General features: G+C 38.6%; 1 protein-coding gene across 5 annotated transcripts in view; it reads left to right on the forward strand.

Moving 5' to 3' along the window:
- ELAVL2 (ELAV like RNA binding protein 2) overlaps positions 1–22,290 on the forward strand; it is a 98,711-nt gene that overhangs the window by 29,800 nt on the left and 46,621 nt on the right. For 2 of the 5 annotated variants that reach the window (XM_064501524.1, XM_064501525.1), the window contains exons 2-3: positions 16,787–16,877; positions 19,378–19,615. In XM_064501524.1, coding sequence (XP_064357594.1) covers positions 16,806–16,877; positions 19,378–19,615 — 310 coding nt within the window. In that variant the 5' untranslated portion in view covers positions 16,787–16,805. Of the gene's footprint in view, positions 1–16,786; positions 16,878–19,374; positions 19,616–22,290 lie in introns of all 5 variants that reach the window. The other 3 variants (XM_026105292.2, XM_064501523.1, XM_064501526.1) reach the window with 2 other exon arrangements.

The raw sequence follows: 22,290 nt of genomic DNA on the forward strand, positions 1-22,290 counted from the left end.
CACACTTTATAGTAGTTTCTGGTTTACTGTTTAGGGACAGAGTTTTCCTATCTGACTCCTATTTTGTTTCTGCTGGCTCTGGGAGTATGTAGGAAAAAATACTTGTGGTCTGTGTTGTGAGCACATCTGTTCAGTGAAATGGTTCCTCACAGCTACCTTACAAGGTTTTGGAGTGGTGTTAAAAAAGGCTGGATGAATGGAGCATAAATGTTTTTGGTCATGTGGGGGGGAGGGGGGGGAAGGGGAATGAAAGGGAAGAGAAACACAAGAGTGATCCTAGGGGAAACAGCGCTTAAGCATACTGACCTGCTTCTGAAATACCTGGTGTCTTCTGTTTATCTGGAAGACTTTTAAAGGCACTGGTGCTGTGTGTGTGTGTTACAGCATGGGGTTTGGTTGGTTTGCCTCTTTTCCTTCAGGCTTACCTTTTACCACCTTTTTAAGTTAACTTCTGAAGGGTTTGTTTTTGGATGCTGACTTGACTGTGTACTTTCTGACTAATGAAGTAGAAAACTCAATGATCTCCATGGCACAAACAACTGGTGGTTTACTGTTAAACTTCTTGGGAAAAAATGTCTTTGTTCCTCCCTCCTGCAATGCCACTCCAATGGATTTTTGAGTCTTTCAGCATGTTAAAAGCTACTGCAAAACAAGGAATGCAACAGTTGAGTAAATTGAAGTTTGTTGTGTTCAGCACAAGTGTCACTTATTCCTAGAGATGAAAGGGAGACTTTAAATCCTAGTTACTTTCTGTATACACAGTACTTCTTAAAGCACCTGATACAGATCAATTTTTGTCAAAGAAGCTGAAGACATTGAGTAGCTTCTGAAGTGTCCTTTACCCTTCCTTCCTTTTCCTTGCATCTTCCTGTCACAGCAGATGAAAGATGATCAAGTTCACTTACTGAATCACAGATACTTAGATTATTTGTGTTGTTTTTGTTTTGGGATATTTTATGAAATTAAATATTCCATTTAGGACTGGATTACTTGTGCACATGTGACTCAAATAGACTCTAACTGGAGACCAAGAAAGTTGTGTAAGACCGGAAAAATGCTCTTAAACTTTTGGAAAAGGATATGGTGAGCTTTCTGACACAACTCTAGTCTTAAATAGTGATTTTCATAAAACATACTAGTATGTCAGAGATCAAGTGATGGCTCCCTATTGCTACTAATAAACTACTCAAACTCAGGTGTGAGAAGTTCTTGGTTGAGAGAGCTGACAATATTACAAATTCTTGAGTTTAAACCTTAGTAAAACAGATTTTCAGATGCAAAGTGTGCACTGTACATTCCTGATCCTTTTAAATTGAGCTTTTACATAATTTTGTGTGGGAATCCTTAAATAGTATTTTTTTATGTAAGATCACTATCCTAAGCAGTATCTATTTATGTTGCATTGAGTGGTATGTCTCTAGATCATTTGTGGTTATCCCTTGGAAAGATGAAGTTGATAATTGTGCAGGCAGCTTGGGTTGTTCACCTAATTTCAGAGTGACTGATCACAAGTTCCTGCATTGAAGTCTAACATGTATGAATTATTGTCATGAGAAGGACTCTGGCTTTCAATCTGAAAAGCAGATGAGTACTTGAGGGATTGAGGAATGCACACATGCTGTGTCAGTAGCACGTAACCTGTTTGATACTCCCATAATGATATATCGAAGAGGTTATCAAACATGGGTGTGTTGCCTGAATTGCTTTTAAATGCTTAGCTAGAGTACAGAGATCATTCAGTAGCTGATGCTGAGAACAGCCAACTGAAGGATATTGGAAACTTGGAGAGTATTCAGCCAGAGAGCTCTGAGCTGTGTTGCTTTTATTGTAGTAATAAGCTTTTCTTTGTTGTTCATTAGATGCAGCTGCAGTGAATTAGAAGTGACTTAAATGTAACTCAGCTGATCAGCTCTGGATGTCCTAGGTATTTTTGCCAAAGTTACAGGCTTTTTTTTTTTTTTTTTTTTTTTTTTTTTTTTGAGTTGAGTCCTTACTAGAAATACTCTGTTCAGTGATGGAAGAGGATGAACAGTTTTCCTGTTTGAGCTGTGTGGTTTGCTTCTTTGGCTCTAAATCTGTAAAATAATCCCCATTTGCCTTTGTTATGCAAAGGATAAAAATTAGCTGAGGAGCTGGTAAATTGGACGCTGCCAGGTGATTCCTCTAATCTCTGATACTTAACAGGCTAAAAATAGTTGCCTTATGGGATATCTGTATTGCGAGGACAGCTTCTGCCACTTGGGAAACTTTCTGTGCCTGAGCATTTTTAGTTATTCCATCAGCTAGAAGGAGTCAGCATTTGGCTTTGAATGAGAGCTGCTGTCAGTCTGCACAGATCTACGAGGAAAATGAGTTGCTTACTCTGAATTGAGTATGGAATTGGTAGGGCAGCATTCTGTGTTTGTGTGGGGTTTTGTTGTTTTTGTTTTGTTTTGCTTTTTTTTCTGCTGGATGTGTTTTAGCTCCTGGTTAAGATTTGTTGTGTTTTCTGTTTTTTAACTTTACACCTCAGGCTTGAAACAGACAAGCCAATCTGTTACAGTTGTTTAACCTTTTATCACCCTATTAAGAATTTGTAGCTTCTGTAAATGTTTTTCAGAGATGGGCCAAACTGAGATTCTGCTTCATTAGTTGTTCTTGCTGCTATAGGAACTTTAAACTTAACAACTGCTGAGAGCAAAAGGAACATCTGGTACTTATTTTGAGTCCATTTTCCAGTAAGCTGTTGTACATAAAGACCAATCCATGCAGAGCAGTTCCATTCCTTTCACGAATACACCGTAAAGGAGGCAGAATCTAAGCTTATGCACACTTGTGTGGCCCAGGATGTAACTGGCGTAAGTAATTTTTATATGGTATCTTTCCCTCTGGCAGTTCATAACAAGTGTGGGGATAAGGCTGGGAGATGACCAACTTGCCAATAGTCTACTCTCTGCAAATTAGACACAAGTTTCTGTGGTGCAGAAACTTTTGTCATCAGCTAAACCATGTTTGACAGCAAGTCTTCAGTGTTTAGATGCTGTTCTTCATGTTTTCTGTTGTGTGCTGATCTCAGCTTCCTCGTTCTGTCACTATCTTGCCTGATGCCATGGTGTTTCCCTAAGGTAACTCTGTTAGCACTTGTGTTTGTAGGTTTGTCTGGAGCTTGTGGCTTTAACTTTTTAAAGTCTTTGCAATATCAGACTCTAGAACTTCGATATGGTTAAATGAATGCCAGCAGTCATGAATCTCAAACCAAAGCTTCATTAATATCTTTCCAGTAAAGTAACTAGTTTACAGTTGCAGAGGGAATACTATTAGCCTTAGGCAACTAGTCCTGATGTGCGCACACTCTGCTTGGAGTGAACCACCTGTAAAATTCTTGCATTAACTCACAGGCTGAATGAGCACTTGCAGATCTTCCAGCTCAGGCATGAACTAACAGGCATGGTCTAGCACAGCTGACCTGCAGGTAACTTGCTTGCAGTAACTGTATATTTTATCCAGTGTTTGTTCAGGATTTGCTCTGAGAAAGGTTTAAATGACCTTTTCCTTACTGCTGTTGCTAATAAGCATACTTTAACTGTTTTTCTACTACTTCCCGCCCCCCCCCCCCCCCCCCCGCACATAAGCTCTACAAAGCACAATGCATGAACTACTGAAAGTTGGAAGTTCAGCACGGAGTAAAGTTCTGTTTCATGTAGAATGGCATAATATGCCTGTAAAGTAAAAAGAAAGAAATGTACATGCTGACTGACTTCTGAGCTATTTTAAAAATTACCTAATGTAGCCCTACACTCTTGTTCTTTAATGTTATATGTTTAACTAGACAATGATGTGCAGTTGTGATCTTTAAGACAGAGTTGTGTGGGTCATTTATATCAGTGCTTCCTCAGGCTCTAGAGACATGTTGATCTGTGTATTAGTAAATAGTTGGAAGATGATTCCAATATATTTTGACTTCTTTTCTTGAGAGCAAAGGGAGGAGATTAAAGAAACTGTTCTAGTAGGAACAGTGCCATCATTTAAAGTATTTATCAACAGTGCAGAAAAGGAAAAAGGATCCTTGCTTTGTGGGTGTGAGACAGAACACCACTTTTGTAAAATGACCCCTTTCAGATTTTGGCCATCCTGACTTCTGAGTCTTTGAGTTCATTTCCAGAAGTGAATGATTAAGTTTGCCTCTTGTCTATGTAATAATCTTCTTAGATATGCTATTCATTTAAATAACTACACTGAAAATGTGGCCAGTGGAGCTTAAATGGCTGACCTGTTCAAAAGAACAGTGTGGAGTAAATTGTTTTCCTTCAAATATGCTTTCTTTTAGAGCTAGACCATGCTGACCTCTAATGAAATAGAGACCATCTCTTTCAAACTTGGAACTCCTGCTGTTAGATCTCACTGAGGAATCTATCCAATACAATTTGAATATATTCTTTCTCTTTTTAAAAATGGGATTTTTGAAAATTCCAAGTCCTGGGTATGTGTGTGGGGAACAGTACTTACTAAAATAGTGCAACTTCTGCCTTTTCTAACTGTTCATGAGGTTCCTGTGTCTAGTTAGTGGGAAGATGCAACCATACAGGGCTGTCTTTGAGGAAACCACATCTGATACCAGCAAGATCTTTAATACTGGCAACAGCAGTTTTCATTCAGTCTTCTCTCAATGAAGCATTGAGCCCTCTTGACCTGCTGTGAACATGTCTCTGGTGCTTGTTTTTGGTAGTTACTGACTTCTGCTGTTGTAAAAGATATTCTTGATGCTGGAAAAGTGTATGTATTGGCTCACTGTATGCCAGGAGACTTGGTATAAACTACTGTCATATTTTTGCAAGATGAAGTAAGAAAGAGGTGTAGTATTTCAGAACAGTGTTTACTAACTTACTAATGCCTTGGCTTTTGAAAGATAATTTCCCCACTCCCCTGAGGCATGAGTGCCATGTTCACACAGTGAAAATGGACTTGTTGCAGTTTTGGAATTACTTCATTATGAAACAAATGGCAAAATGTCTAAATTCAGTTTCCCATTTTTGTTAGAAGGCTATTGTTGCATAAAATCCACCATCTGGTTTGTTTTGTGGCATTCTTCAACACTCGGAGGTCAGCTTTTGAGTTCCCAGACAAATAATATAATTTGATGGGACTGCTGTAAAGGATGCTGAAGAGATAATCGACATTTTAACTTTCTGATCTCAGCTCGGATCCTATGTGAAGGCAGCTTCCCCATCTCCTGTGCCTCAATGTCAGGGCAGTTGTAGGGAAATGGTACTCAGATAGTATCAATATCATATTTTCCAGCTGTTGATGTTCTCAGAGTAGAACTTAGGTCTCTGCTGTATGTCCCATTTCTCTCTTTGGGCCATTTTGTATCCTGTAGAGCACAGTACAGGGACATGTTCAGGTGTGTGGGGGGGAAGGGACTTCAGTAGTGTGTTAACACTGCGGTTGGTATGTTGAGACTAAGTTTATATAGGTCTGGTGTGGGAGAAACGGTCAGGGGAGTAAGGAAATATTTGAATGTGGGCAAGACTATTTGGCTGTTAAGAGTTGCACTGTAAGTCTCTCTAAACACTTCTAGCACTTGATGTGCATTGGTACAAGGCAGGAAAGTGTAGGTATATTCAGAGCAGTGCATTGTTGGCCTGACTTTGTTCTTACCAAAGCTTTTAAGGCAGTGTTCATTCAATGGAGACTACTCAAGTAATTCTTGTAAAAAGCCATTACCAGCAGCTGGGGCATGCCTTTCATAGCAGTCTGATTATTTTGAAGCAAAGGGGCTTTCTGCTCGAGTTGTTGAACCATCTCAAATACTTGTGTGGCTTTAGTCTAGAAAAATAATAAATGGGAATACAAGGCATTTGTGCCAACAGTAACTTCATGAGAGAAGTGCAAGGTTTGGGGGGCAGGTGGATGTAGGAAGCAATCAGAGGAGACAGACTTTTTTGAGTAACCTCAAGGAGCTGTCTATTGAATGGCATCCTTAACCATATACAGGTGAAATTAATTACCTCACTTCTGCTAAAACTTAAGGAAGAAGTATTTGAGGGCTACCTGGTGTATAGTGCTAACCCTAGAAACACAGGAAGATCCGTCATGGTGGCACGCTTCTGACTGCAGACTTTTCCTTGCTCCCAGTGCTGCAGTTACAAAGTGAGTTTGGCCAGATGCTTAGTACAAAATGGCAAATGTTTCTGGGTCCCGTCTCTTTGGGGTAGAACTGAACTTTGAAACAGGTGTAATGAATTGTTTTTCGTACTAACACTTCCTAGAAGTACTACTGCAGATACTATCTTGAACTGTTTCTCCTGCAAACTTTTACTGATTTTTATAGTAGTTATTCAAGCTAGACCTGTTCGTTTGCAGCAAAGTATGGATTTAAGATTTTTTTTTTAGGCTTCTGATTTAATATATTTGGGAATATATTTACCATGATGCTGTCTTGAGACCTCTCAGCAACCTTTTTTGCAACAGCTCTGCTGCTCTAGCTTTAAAATCAAAGTTCAGTGAAGCTTTGCACAGAAGAATAGCATAAAATGGAAAAGATACAATTCTGAGTGTTGGGGCACTGTGGTGTGGTGGTATACTCCTGTGAGTATTGTTTCATTATTGGATTAGGCATATAACTAGTATTACTGTGAAATTGGACACTACTTAAAGTTTTGATACAGTCAAATCTAATAAAGTGAGGTCAACCTTTCAAAACTAATCTCAAAGAAAATTAGCTGATCTAGAATTTGCTGTCAGAAGGTGGTAATGGGTGTATATGCAACCTTTTTAGGGAGTTGGACATGGATAAGAAACTTGCACTGCATAAATATATCAAGTTGAAATTTTAATAGGTTTAAGTATAATCTCTAGTATAAGATACATACCTGAAATAGTGCAAAGTAGAATAACATGCAGCATAGCTCATAAGGATAAAGGCATCTCATGTCAACACAGCAGTATATAGCTTATTAGTGTATTAGAAAACACTAGAGGTGGAAGACAGCTTATCTAGAGCTTTTCATCATAAGCAAAGGGCTGGGAGAAAAAGCTAGAGTGAAGCCAAATGGCCCCAGAAATTCTGTTTTCTGGAGAGATTGATAGGATAATAAGGTTAGTAGTAATAACAGAAATGTATCTGACTCATCGAGATTTAACAGCAGGTTCTGGCATCTTGACTGCTCTGTCTCCCTGTTCTTGAATTTATATTCATGCAGGGATTCCCATCTGCAGAAATGAAAACTCTTCAGACTCAGGTATGACTTCTGTCCTCATGGAAATCCAGAGCAAGATTATTTTTAAATAGCAAAAATACTCAAATGTCTATTTTTAGTTGAACTGTGTAAATAAAGAATTCTGTGTATAAGTCATCTCAGACCAGCATATGGATCTGTCTTGTTAGATGTATTGCATTATTCATTGTATTGAAGGATTAAGAAATTAAGTTCTTTTTGTTTGCTTCTGTGGAAATCCAGGGTCTTTAGGCTGCATTCGTGGAACTGTGGTGACTTCCTGCCTTGCTGGAGTGGGCAGGGAAGTACGTTAGACTAAAAACAAAAACTGTGTTAAAGTGCCCCCCCCCAGATGTAATGATTAACATCAGACCATTAAGAATGCTAATTATGGACTGGGTATTCAGTTTTTATCTATTACAGGCATTCAGAATAACATTTAAAAAAAAATGGTATGACCATATTCATTCATGTGTTAGTTATGAATTGCCTGCCTTGGTGATGTCTTTACTTTCTTGCCTTCCTTCCTAGATGGTGTGTTATGGTGGGGTTTTTTTAACTAATTTTTCTTTGTTCTGTTTTTCTTAAGATATGAAATAATGGAAGCCCGATAAGGCTGTAAGAGAAGCTTGAGCTTTTTTTGCCTGAAAGAGGGCAGAGAAAGCTGATAGTGTTCTGGATTATACACAATTCTTTTCTCTTTACCACCCATTCACCCCCAGTTGTGAAAGAAAATTCTGTAGCTCATCAGTTGGTCGTACAGACCTCTTTTTTTTTTTTTGCCTTTTAAATTCTATTTTGATGCTTTCTAGCAATGAGGAAAAAGCAGGGATTTAATATTTGAAATAACATAAAGCAACTAAAATAAATGCTTTGAATTTGTCCTTATAAAAGGACATAACAGTAAAAGGCAAAATAATGTTTTTTTGCATTTCTTTTCACCTGTAATGTGGTGTTTTAAAGAAGACCAGCATCTTTGTCATTTCTACACTTGAAAGCTGCTCTTTGTTCCTTTACTTGCTCTTCCTTTTCTTATTGCAGTTCAAGGAGGAAGTGGGTTTGTTCAGCCTCTTAAAATAGTCGGTAAGAGTCCAGCAGTAAGAATTCTGCAAAACTACATCTCTTGTGGCTTCACTCTTTAGCATTAATTTGTGCCATTATTCTAGCCATCCTGTTCAGTAGAGATGCATCAGGTAATGTAGGTGTCTGCCTGTTAGGACAGATACAGCAAAGACTATCAAGGTGTTTCTGCCAAATCATATGTTGATTCAGAATAAGTAGTTGTAGGTTACTTCAAACATGCAGCCGTTTGAAATAGTTGTCTTCATTTTTAAAGCCTTCTTTTAAACTTTAATATCTAAACTTGACATGGGAATTTTCCTGAGAACAGTCACAAAACTTGACATCTGCTTGACTTCAAAATCTTTAGGTCAGAATGTGTTTATCACTTGGAAAACACCGGGTATGTACTGTGGTATAGAAATGTTATTCTTCTAACTTTTTTTCATAATCCAATGCATATTAACCTCCTAAAGCAGTGATTACATATTCTGGTAGAGAACTTAACTTGCTATAAAAACTGCATGTGTTTTCACACAAAATCCACATCTTCTGCCACTGCCCACATGCAGATCGGTGGGAGTTAGAGCTTTTATGAGCTAGTCAAGGCAGGAAGACTTACAGAGAACAGATGCTTTAGGATAAGCTTTGGCTTTATTAATCATGCTTCTGCTGAATAACAGGCTACCAGTGTTCTTAACATGCTCAGTCTCTAGGTTAGCCAAAAAATAATATAATGTTTTTAACACTGGTATTGTGTGGTGGTAAGTCGCATGCAGATGAGCTGCCTTTGGACAATGTACAGCACCAATCTGAATGGGTAGTTCTGTTCACTGTCTTAACTGCCAGATCTAAGGCTAAGTACATGTCAGCAAACGGCACTACCTTTTGCCCTGCTCTTGCAGGTTAAGCTCTTGTTTTCCTGAAGATTTGCTCTTCCCCAGAAGGTTTGAGATTTTTCTGTGCAAAAGTGACTTCGTTCTATGCATGCATGTAATGGTGCACATTTCAGTTTGGTCTGAATAATTTTGCATATTAATTTCAGTTGTCTTCAGTTTTAGAGCTTAGAAAAAGCAACCCATGAAATGGCTGTCTGCCAGTCCCCTTGCAAACTAGACCAGTGAAGGCATAAGTGTGCAGGCTTTGTGCTGGTGTCCCAGGCTGGCAGCCCTTAGTGCAAGTCCTCCAATATGAAAGTCCTTTCTATTCAGTTAGGAAACTTCTTCCCTGCTTACTCTTCACTTGAAATCAAAGTTAACTGTGAGAAAACCAAACCTGTCTTTTGGGGGAGAAGTCAAGGGGATTCACCCTGCAGCTTGAGGGGTAGGGCTGTGATAGAGATACTCAGTTACCAGAATCTGATGGCACTGTGGACCTGCTGGGACTTGCTTCTGATGGGATGCCTGTGACACTGCCAGGTTTTGAGCCCACCCATCTTTCCAGCTTACCAGGAAGCTAGGAAAGACTGGTACTGTGATGAAAATTGGAGAAAGAGAAAGTTTTGTTAACCTTGGCTTCCTCAGTCTGGAAGATGAGACCCAGTTGTCTGGTCCCATTGCTGGGCCTTGTGTAGCACTGCAGAAACTCTGGGGCATGAGGGACAAAATCTTTTAGCTATATTCTTCAGGGAAAGGATTGGGAGAACAGATGCAGAGGCCTTGAAGTTGATGCGTGCCTCTTCCTGAGTCAGGAAGAAGTTGGTTTTCTGGGTCTTTTGTTAAATTCGGAGTTGCAGTACTCTATTTTGCTTCCTACCTCTGCCTATTTGTAAGACTTTAGCTTTTGAAATTGCTGGAAGAGCACAAGCATGTAACACTGAGTATGAAAGGGAAGTTTTATGGCTCCTAAACCAAAGAATGGGGTGGAATTTAAACTGAAGTGGGAGACCTAGCCAGTTCAAGGGGAGCAAGGGCTGTGTGTCTAACTGTGGGTGTTGACTTTGAAACACTTCTAGGTGTCAAGATGCCATATTTAATACAGTCCTCAGGTTGTTTACTTCCACTCTATTGAATCTCAGGGTTTTGTCTCTTCTGTTATTCACAGCATGCTCAAGAGGGCTGCAGATGCATATGGCTGAAGGGATGTCTGTAGCAAGAGACTGTTCAAGTTTAACTTGCAGGATGCATATACCTTTTGTCAGGAGTGTGTTGCTTTGGATATCACTTTCTTAGAAGGCTGTAAGCTAGCTAGCTCATGAGATGGTGAGAGTGTGGGCCAGTGTTTAAAGGAGCAAGAGTAAAAACCTTTTTTGTAATTGGTAAGGTTTTGGGAAGGGTGTTCTACAGCTGAAAGGTCTGCATACCTCTTCTCTTAAACAGTAGTCTTACTTAAAGTATCGATCAAGCCTGGAATTGTTCTCAGCTTGTGTTTGAGATTTGCTGTTTGGCTCAGGCCTGAGGAAAGGTTTGTGCTTGAAAACTTGTCTTTTACTCAGTTATCTCTTGTTAGACCACCAAGTATATTTTTCCTCTAAGAACTTCTGTTAAAAAAAAAAAGAAAAAATTCTGATGAAACAACTATAGACAGTTCAGAATAGTAGATCAGTATAGAGGACCAGCCTGGATCATGGAATATCTAATTGAATAAAACCAGTCTGGCAGGGGTAGTGATATCTCTTTCATATATCTCAGTGATATCAATGAATTGCTCTGTGTGTGAGCTAGCTATAGTTTTGGTGAAACTTCTGTTTAGGTCAGTAGTATTGCAGGGGGTAGTTGGGCAAGACAGGCCCAACTTGACATTTAGTTAGCATTTTGAATATAATAAATGTTTCTCCTTGAATGTCCTGAACCTTTTTTGGATGAAACATAACAATAAAAAGGAAGCAAGAGATGGAAAAACCCCAAATAAAACAATATTCTTAAGCTTATTAATACTGCTTGGTGATGCTGTCTCATTCTGTGAATAACTAGTTATGTTGCTGTGAGTGATTATGTTTCTGTATAATGACCTGAATAATCAGAAACATGTAAATGCTTTATTTAACTTATCTTGCATCTTGAACTGATCATTTAACAGAATGTAGGTGTGTATTTTCTTTACAGAAGGATATTAGTCAATATTTTCAGTGCAATTTCTAAGATTGCTTCAGCTTTCTTGTACATCTTCTCCCTTCTCCCCTGTCAAGGAGGCTTTCCAAGAATTAGCCTATGCTTTTGTTGATGACTCCTGCATGTTCTCTAGATCAGTCCATTACTGAGCAATGTTCTCATCTTGTTGTATTTACAACTTTGCAAAACTGCTTGCTTAATGCAAGTTTAGGAGGAAAGAAACCAGCATAAGTCAGTGCAGCATTTTTAGAGCATCCCACAGGTTGCTTTGGCTTAAGAATGCCAGATATCCAGAACATTAACAGTTTCTGAAGACTTTGCATGTTCTATGGAGACTTCTTCTTTTTCCTAGGCATGTTCCCTGTAAATTCTTACCTTCAGTGGACAACTTATCCTTCTGTCCTTTCAGTGTGGTCACGAAGACTACCAAGCTCTTCCCTGGTAGCAGACTTCATGCCTGTACTGATGGCTATTTCTTCTCAGACTTTCCAGCAGCTGCTTCCTTGTTGCCCACCTGGAATGGGCAAGGCTGTCTAGCTGCCTCTTTTCTTGCTAAAAGCTTCTACAGGTGAACTTAGGCAGCACCATCCACAAGGATGAATTAGAATCCTTTTGCTCACATCCTGTATGACTGTTCTTCATATCCATCTTCCACCTCTTCACTCATTTCCTCCTTTTTCCTGCCATTGCGAAGGCCAAAGTACGGAAATGTTAAGCAGTATTACTTGTTCAGTGATGAGTACAAAAGCTAGTGTGAAAATGTTTCTCTCGTAACCTAGTCGCTTTAGATAGAGGCTTTGTACTTTGTTTTTACTAATGAATAGCTTGACTACTCTGCTTTCTGCTTTTACAATTGACTGTGTTTAATAACTTTGTAAGGAAAATTTTGAGAACACCTTATTATCAGAAGATGAGGTTTCTTTCATGAGCTTTTTGGGACTTCAATCAATATTATACCACAAAAGTTCCTCTCAACTTTTGCATAAACCAAGAGGCTTTTTCTGTTCTGTTACATGAGTTTTTCCCGAAATAGTTTCCTAATCTAATTTGTGCAACATTTTTACTGGTATAACAGAGGGAATGACACAGAAGTGAGCAGATGTGAGTGGGGAAGGCTTTTAATGGAGAAATGCTGTCTCAGGCTGTTTGGAAATAACAGTGAAACCACAGACTGAGATTCATATTGATCAGACTTGCATCTGCAGACTCACCAAGCACAGTCTGTGCCACTGTGTGTGGATACTGGAGTAACCAACAAGTTCTCTTTGAATCAGGGAATTGGAAGAGTCTGTAGTGTCCTGATCTGAAAAGCAGCTGTAGACTGAAGAGATGCTGTATGGCTGTCTGTATGTGCCTTTACCTGTAAAGAAGTTTGGGCTGTTCTTTTCTAGCAGCCCTTGCTTATGCTGAATTCAACAGCTGCCTCAGACAGGCCTTAGAGTAACCATGCATCAGTGAAAGCTGTGCTCCTGCAGCCTCATAAAGGATACCGGACTAATATCTCCTCCCTTTGCCCAAATTTTGCTGTTACCTGGATTTCAATAATTAGAATTTAGTCTTTTTCTCTTTACTGATTTTTGTCTTTACTACAGTATTAGTTTGAAGAGTGAGCTCCATCTTTTTAAAGATAGTAGTAATAAAATATATATATATATACACACACACACACACACACACACACACACACACACACACATACACATATATCGCTGTGTTTTGTTTTTAAAGCAGAACTGGACTTTAGCAAATGTGTAGCAACTCGATCAAGTCTAGTGCTTAGTGCTTTTTTCAGTCTGAGCTTCAGCTCAGCATTCTTTCACTGAATCTTCAGTGATGGCTGTTTTCTTTCACTTTTAAGATTTAGAAACACTCCTTACAGGCACCAACCCCCCCTCCCCCCCAAACAAAACCACAAAGAAACTATAAAAACGAAATCCAGTAACATGTGAGAATTGGCCCACGTTTCTGTTCCACTGCCAGTACCCAAAAGGGAAGAGGGGAAAATAATGATCCCTGAAGCATGTTCTGAAAGACCTGCTATGTCACTTCTCAGGATGATTTTCAGAAGGATGTTTAGGGTCTCTTAGGACAGTGGAGAACATCTGATCAGCTGTGTGTTCTTCGTACTGTTGGCACCTGATAGTACAGCTTTGGTCGCCTTTGAAAAGGGGTAACCTGTTGGAGATGCATTTAATATCTGGTGTCTGGTCACTTAACTTCAGGGTGCTGATTTTTGTGTAATCACATTTATGTAATAACATCATCTATGAGTATACAGCTTAATCAGACCATGCATCTGTGTAGCAATTTTAATGTGGTATCTATAAATGCAAGTGTATTCTATGTGTAAAAAAAATCTGTATAAAATAATTTTAAGTCAAAATGGCAGGGATGTATAGAGGTGGATGAGATGTTAATCAAAACAGCAAAGCAGAACAGATGGTAGGGGCTTCGGCACAGCTGTGATGAATGAAGGCTCCTCTAGCCTATTGATGTGGGATATTAATGGTGGCTGAACAGTCTTAACTATTTTGTCACTGCATCTTGGTTCTGTCTTTGACTCAGCGCTGCCAGGATCCAGACTCGGTTACTGTGCATGAATGCTTGAATATGTTGCATACTGAAATATGTTTTTTGTGGTGAAAAATGATAGTGGACCAATGCAATTCAGTCTTATCAGTGACTGTTACCTTTCTGACTTTAGTCCTGCTAGCTCTGCTGTATTTTCTAAAGCACTCTTTAAAAACACAAACAAACAAAAAAACCTGCTGTTGATATAATTCAGGCTGTTTTATGGCAACCAGGAGTAACTGCATAAACTGTATGGCTTTAACTTCTGAGCGTATAGCTCCTGATGTCTTTGGTCTAAAAAAAGTGATAGTTGCTTCTCTGCTAGGCGATGCATGTCTGTGCATTCCTAGCATGCAATCCTAGTCTGCATGACTTGGGCTGCAGCTAATTGGAAAATGCCACAGACAGTGTTTAAGGGTATCTGGATGTGAAATCTTAAACTATGGTTGATTATTTAAAATACGTTTATTTAAAGATAAATGACTCGCATGCAGTGCTCATTAGTAAATAGAAATGATTACTGTATCTGTTGAACCGAAGAACTGTTTTCAGTTGTGTCTGCTTTCAGGACTGTAAAGAACTAGTAAATATCCTTTTTTAACTTTGCTTACATTCAGATTAAGAGAAAAACAGTATTTCAAATACATTCTTTAATTTCTTTAATAGATACAGTGAGTCCTGTTTCCTGAGCTTAACTGATTTCTCAGTTTTTGAATGCAGTAATTGCTGAACTAGTGTAATAAGTGGTAATGTAGTATCTGCACAGGAGATTATATGGTCAAAAGCTGTTTTAGCTCTCCTTTACAGTACTAGTGATTCTTCACTAGTTCAGTATTGAGAGAGAAAAAAAATGACACTTTTGGAGACTGACAGCTTTCATTTTAAATGAACATGCTACATGTAGTAGTCATAAAGTAATTATAGGGTTGTCTATGTTGGAGATGGATTTTTAAAATCACATTTCTTTTGCAATGGATAGTTATATTCCTTTTATTTATACTTCTGCCTCACCTGAAGAAAAAATAAGGGTAAGAACTGTGTTTTTTTCTAAATTAGATGTGAAATCTTCTGTGTAAGATTGGAAGGAATAAAAATTGTGAAAGAACTGAGAGATCAAAACTTGGTTTTGATCCATAGTGGCGTAGTAAAGGACTGACCAGTTGTACATTGATGCAAGTATTGTATGGAACATTTCAGTAATGGTGCATGTATTATGTAAACTAAGTTCTTTAAATGAGAGGTACATTTTCTTTTCTGAGGTGCGGAGATGGTCTCAGAACATAGTGACGTCTGCTGATATATGCACCAGATTTCAGTGCACAGTGCAGATTTCGGTGCGCTACAAGTATGCCCTTCTGTAGGAATTTTTCATCCTCAGCCTGTGACTCACAGGAAACCTATCAGATCGTGCTATTTTCCTGTAAGTGGTAGAAGTCTAAATGCCTAATCTCATGCACATCGGTGCAACACCTGAGAAACTTGTAGACTACTGTTTTATTGAAGTTTGCTTCATAAAATCTGTCTGGACTTAACAGATGTGAATTGAGATTTTCTGGTTTTTTTCCTTGATATAACAAGCAGTTCTTCAAACAATCGTCTGTGTACAATGCAGTTCTTCAGAAGTTTAGTTGTTGGCATTGTTTTGGGGCTGAGACCAGAGGGAATGCCTAGCAACTCTACAGCTGATGTCAAAGTCTGAAGTATTTTGTGTGGAAAAGATAAAGGCCTTGATATCAACCTAGGTTAAAAATAAAGGCTAGGCATGAAGTCAGTTAACCATATTGACTTTGGTAGAAAGTTGAAATAATTCAAACAAATCTAAGCTATTTTAAAATAGAGAAAGCTTCTGTGAAATACATGTGTTTTTGAAACCCTGTATGAAGCAGTCTTTTAAAAGCTGATTTTTCTTTTTTTTTTTTTTCTTTTTTTTTTTTTTTTTTTTAATCAGGTTAAATCCACTCCTGAGATTTTTATTGTCAGCTAACAAGACTTACAGGGCAAGAAGGCTAGCATGGATTTATATCAATCTCAAGCTCTGGCAACAGAGTCTGGAGTCTTTCCTATTCCTGCCTGTACTGTGGCTATGTTTAACATCTGAACCATTTGTAATCAGCTGCAAGTGGCCCATTAGCTTTATTGGTATCCTCCTAGCACTGTTCACTTCCGATCCAATTGGATTTGCAATTATCTTTTATTTAAAGGAAAAAAAAAATCTTTATAGGGTACTTTTGTTCCCAAGCAAACTACCTTATCTCTTGCATTCCTGCTTATTGGACCAGTTATTTTGACTGAGAAATGCTTGACTGTTGCCACTTTTATGTCCACTAAGATGCTTCAGCAGAACTGTTGCAAGAAAACGTACTGAACACAATCTGTGCAAGATTTTAGTTTATTTTTAAAACATGGTGGTATAGGATTTAAAGAACAGACCAGATTCTAGCAAAGTGGTTGGTCTTGCGTTCTGTATTTTTTGTGGGCTGCAGAAGGCGGGTGAGGGCTGTTATTTTTCAACAGTGCATGATCATCTTACACACTAATGGAAAATCTACTCTTTGCATTTCCTCTCTTTCCTCTTCCTCCAGTCTTGCAGATGTGAAAAAATTGTGCTGTGGTGTGGTTCCTTTTAGGTAAGGTGTGGTTCTTGCAGTAGTTCCTAGGCCAGATGCAGGGGTAATTAGATTGCACTATCTTTTAAATAGTCTCTTAAAAGTAAGCATCTCAAATCATGTAAGAAGAGTAACTTTTGAACTGAATTTGGACAGATTAGATTGGAATTGCCTAAAACTCAATTAAGCCACACTGCATGGACGTGCTGGGAATATAAATACAATTACTGTAAATTTGTACAAACTGATTTGTTGCATTCTCTTGCTAATCTAACATATGGTACTTTTTGTGTCCATATTGCAGACGGCAACTCCAAACTAACATGGCAGTCAGACTGTGTGATGTGGCTTCTCTGCTTAGAAGTGGTTCGTGGGCAGCAGAGCCTTGGACTGGGGTCTGTGGGATTTTTCTTAAATTCTGTAGGCTACTTTTTTTACATGTTAATAGTGCTGAGGCCATACCAAACTCCTTAAGTTTTCATTTGGCGCTTTAACTCTTGTTCATTATAGGTTGTAGGTTGTGTCCCTATTCTGTCAGGGCCTAGAGCACGCTGGTGTACCATGACAACTTTTTCCTTAACATGGTGATCTCCTGTAGAAATTAAACTGCAGTGGTTTGCCTTTCTTCTAATGTCAATTAGATTTAGTGCTAATTCAAAACATCCAGTGGATAATTGAAGAGTAGTATTGTACTGAAATGGTTTTGGTATGGTCTGAATACTAATTTGCAGTAACTTTAAAAGCCTGTATACTGTGTATTTTTTATTACTATTTTAAAACTCTGTTTACAATTCTTATTCTAAGAAATTGTTTGAAAATTGTAAATTTATCTCTTAAACTATTTCTGGATGAAAAAATGTGATAACTGCTGAAGATGTGGTCTGTGTTTTGTGAACAGTTGTATTCAACCTATCAATGGAATATGCATTATTTGTAAAACATCCTAGTATCACTTTATTCAGACCAGATGGCTTTATAGCTGAGAAATGCTGTAATTTCAGCACACACAGGCTACTACAGCTGTTCACTTGAATGTTGGTTTAGGATTTCATTCTTGCCACCTGAATATCAAAATATATGTGCAATTAAGTGAGGATTGTTTGTCCTTGCTAAATCTTGCTAATTTTGTTCAGTGGATACTAACTTTTTTTAATGCAATACTAGAGAATGTCAGTCAGAGCACTGCACTGAGCCTGGTCTGGAACCAGCTCTGCTAGAGAAACTAGCATTTTGGAAAGTAATTTGTCTTAATTGGCATCAACTACTTTTTCAGCTTTTCAGCAGGCTTGTTTTGTCACAGTGCCAGGAGCAGGTTACCCCTAAGAGTGTCGCGCAGGAAGACTCTAGCTATTCCAGTGGTAGCTCCTCAGGAAAACTGGATCACAGTTTTATGTTAAACATTCCTACTAAACATCTTCCCTTTCTTTTTTATGCTAAAGTAACTTCTTGGAGAATACTTTATAACATAAAAATGTCTTTCCAGGAATGTCTGAATTATAGTTTAAGACACTGAACCCCTCTCTAACGTTTTTAGGAGACTTACTAAAATTCAGATTTGCAGTCACTGAGTACAGTTGATTTAACTGTTTCGTTATGCATTGATTGGATATACCTCTCTGAACAGGGCACTTAGATGAAATCCAGAGGTCACTTCCAACCTAAATTATTCTATGATTTTGGAACAGGCTTTTTCATGTGAGCAAAATCCCTCTAGAAACTTTATTGTGAAGTTGGGTTTCAATGATTACTGGATTTTTTTAATGAAACTGTCTTGATCAGTCTTGCTTCTGTATTGAAATGTCTATTAACGGATAACAGATCTACATAATTTTCTGTTGTGAGTTGTCCTGTCTAGCTGGTCTCTAACTGAGTAGGCAAGTCTTGGATATTTGGTTGCCATTAAAAAGCTACTATATTATCAGCCACTATGACACTATTATCAGCCACTATCAGCCATTCAGTGAGTACCTGAGATGCCAGAGTGCCTTTTCTACATCTGGCAACTCCTGGCCATTTTTCTAAATGACTGCTGTGATATCTGCCAGCTGTTCAATCAGTTATCTTGGGACAAAATACAAGAGTTTTTGGAGTGGTGATCACTCACTTATTTTGTTGTCTAACAGTAAATCAAGTAGAGTATCAGATTTAACTGTTTTGGGTTGGTGGGGAAAGGAAAAAGAAATGGAAACCAGTACATTTCAATTTAATCAAATACCAAATGCATTAAAAGTCTGTTTCCAATCAGTGTAGGCAGCAGATTGACCTAAGGGTTATCAAGGAAGAGTGTTTTCCCTCACAGCACATTAATTTAGCTCTCCAAGCATCCCTTTTAATATAAATTATTAATCTTGCTGTCTTCCAGTGCTTACCAGGAATAGGCTTAGGACAGCTAACACCCCACTACTTTTTGAAAAATAATCGTAAAATCAAATCCTGTCATTTTAAAAACTATATTCATGTTGCTTCAGTTCTTGGTTGTAAATTAACAGTACTGATTAGCCTTGCAGCTGGCTCATTCTGCATGGTAACTTCTATACCAAAAAGGCTATGATGCCCCTAAATAAAGAAGTTGGGGAGGAGGGCAGAAATCAAATTTTGGCTATTGATTTCTTTCAGATAACTGCTCGGAGATATTTTAGTGACAACTTTATTTGCCTGTGTGTTTCTAAAATATTGGCCTTGACTAACAGGTTTTTGTTGTTGTGGGGTTTTTTTGTTTGTTTGTTTGTTTTTGGTTTTTTTTTTTTGTTTTTTTTTTTCATGCAGAGAAGGTATTATACAAGCCTGGCAATACCACTTCTGTGTAGTGACAAGTCTTTAGATTTTTGCCTGGACTCTCCATAGTGATTGTGAAATATTAACTTTGATGGTTCTTATTTTCTGTGTTTTTAGCAGGTAATTGCTGCCATGGAAACACAACTGTCTAATGGACCAACATGCAATAACACAGCCAATGGTTCGACCGCCATAAACAATTGCTCATCGCCAGTTGATTCGGGGAACGCAGAAGACAGCAAGACCAATTTAATAGTCAACTACCTTCCGCAGAACATGACACAGGAGGAGCTGAAGAGTCTGTTTGGCAGTATTGGTGAGATAGAATCCTGCAAGCTTGTAAGAGACAAAATAACAGGTATGTTGGTGCTGCTATTTTTTTGCATCTACCTATCTTCCCTTTCCAGTACTGCTTTCAGCTGGTATTTTACAGTTTTCTAAATCATGATGTAAAGACAGAAAAATAAAGGCGGATATTGCTAGGCTGAAGCAATTTAGCCATATTCCGATCTTGATTATACACAAAATAAAGTGTTTGTATTTGCATTTCATCCAGGCTTGTATATGAGCACTATAAATGCTAACAGAGCCTCTAAATCCTCTGGGCTAGACATTCTAAGACTTTAGAAGATTTGGATGTGGAAACAGATAATTATACAAGATTTGTTTGAGTTTTTGTTTAACTCTGTTGGAACTGACTTTGTTAGCCTTGGCTGATACAAAACTAACTTTCTGAAGGATGGGAATTAAAATTGTACTTTGGAGAAAAGGGTGGCTTTCTAAGTGAAACAGCTTTTGCACTGCAGCATTTATGGCAGTTTCCTTTAGAATACACACTTAAGCAATGTGTGCTGTGTGAGAATGCAAGTATGAACTGCAGAATAAGAAGCAATACATCATGTCTTGTATTAGCACTTTATTTTAACAGCTGTTGCACAGGTCACTCATGTATTTAGACCAGTCATTTAAATTTGCAAGAATTATCAGATGGATGCCTACACTGAGAGTGAAAGGGTGAATGGCAAAGTTCAGTTTGTATCTCACTTTCAATTTTCAACTCTTCAAACTGTCCTATTAAAAAAAGATTGGCATACACCTTATGTTGACATTGCATATTAGCTGTGTACAGAAACAGTGACTTCGGCACTTAATATCCTGGCTTGGTGCATGGTCTTCAAATTTCCAGCTTTGAAAAACATATCTTTATGTACTTGGTTGCAGCTCCTGAATGTGCTGTTTAGCTTCTGTGTTTAAAACTGCTCTTCAGGGCTGTCTGTATGTTCTTCCTGTTTTGATCTAAGAGAGGGAAGAGAGACTTCTCTCATACAGAAAGGTAGTAGCAGAACATAAGCATTTTTCACACATTAAATAGTCTTTTTATTGTGATTCAGTGTTCCCAGAGAAACAACACTGAGTAGGAAGATGAAAGCTCTAGTTCGTAAGCGTTGTATGCAGCTTCAGCCTCTCCCAGACGGTTCTGTTCATGTTGGTGGATTGGGTGTATTGCAGAGCTGTGTTCCCAACAGAGTGCAAGAAATAGCAAAGACTGAAGATTAAGGAACCTTCAGGCAGCTTCAGCACAGACCCCAGGACTTTCTGTCTTCGTTAGCTTGCAGCATCTGCTTTCTTCTTTTGTCCTGAGTACTTGTTGTTCTAGCATGACAGTATGAAGCTCTACCAGCTTTGTCTGCATTGGTGCTAGCACTGCTGTGTCATTGGTGGAAGGGTGATACTTAAATATGGCAGGAAAAAGCTAGTATGGAGAATATTCTCCCCTTACTCTGTTCAGCAGTGTCTGCATCTGCCTAGAGTTAGCAGAATGAGAAGTTATGCAGCTGTTCTCTTAAGTAGACCATCTAGTCTGCTGCATAGTGAGACAGACTTTTGCCTCAACTTGTAACTATCTGAATATCACAAAACGCTTTATTTGCCAGGATTCATACCCGTGTACTGCTAATACATGGTTAGTCAAAATGTTGATTTAATACTTGGGTATTTTTCAGAAGTAATCTTTTTGAAGATGCTTTTTTTCTGTCATTGTTCTTTGCCTCCTGGAGACAACAGTTGTGACTGTGTCTGATCAGTTTTACTTGTGTTTTGGTGTGAAAATACCCTGTTCCGCATAAAGGGGATGTTTGGCCTTGCTCATGCGTCTAGGTCTTGGCCATTGTTCTAATCTCTAGACAGTTCTGTTTGTCAAACTGCGCTTCTGTATCCCTAGGCACAAGTTGGATTCTGCTCTTACTCCTTGACCTTCTCCAGTTTAACTCTGACCATGTGCATTTCCACAGGTGCTCTGCAATTTTAATTTCTTTTTTAAGATTCCCAAAGAGAAGGAGAAATAGCTATACCCCAAGTCTGCTCCCAAGATTGCAGGAATGGGATTTAGTTGAAGTCTTGGTCTCTTCTACTGACTAAATAGGCATAAAGCTTTTACTTGCTAGTTTGAAAGGGAAATTCCTCCCAATGGGGTAGTCTTGCTTAAAGGAGAGAATGATGTCTTTTTTAATGGCGACTGTCAAAATGGATCCCTCTGTCCTAGCGAATTCAGTAGGCTACGCTTTGTCTCTTTCTTATATCAGTTACTGATTGCTGAGATCTTCTATCAGCCCCTCCTTGAGGTAAGGACCACGTAGTGACAGAGACTGGGTCAAGCTAAGAGGCTGTGCAAGGCCCAACAGTGATCTTGTCACTTCCTTCCTATTTAACAGTCTGATTTTGACGCCCTTTTAATGAAGGCTTTTTTTACCTCCCCATTGGAACTTAAGGACCAGCATTGTTCTCCATAGCAGATGGTTTGCTTTTAAGATATTGGGTAGTGAAATGATTAAATCAAATCCATAAAGTACCTGGCTCCAACATTATTGCCTTGGCTACCAAAACCACTGCCTCTAGTCCTTGTGGACTGGCACTGGACTCTACCAAACCTCATGACAGTGTCTGCTTTTCGCTGCAGGGAATATTGAATGTGCTTGAGTATGTCAGAAAAACTAGACTGCGTAGATGCCACATGTTGCTGTCTTCAGCTAAAAG

The sequence above is a fragment of the Dromaius novaehollandiae genome, chromosome Z (genome assembly GCF_036370855.1).
Source record: "Dromaius novaehollandiae isolate bDroNov1 chromosome Z, bDroNov1.hap1, whole genome shotgun sequence".
Taxonomy (NCBI): domain Eukaryota; kingdom Metazoa; phylum Chordata; class Aves; order Casuariiformes; family Dromaiidae; genus Dromaius; species Dromaius novaehollandiae.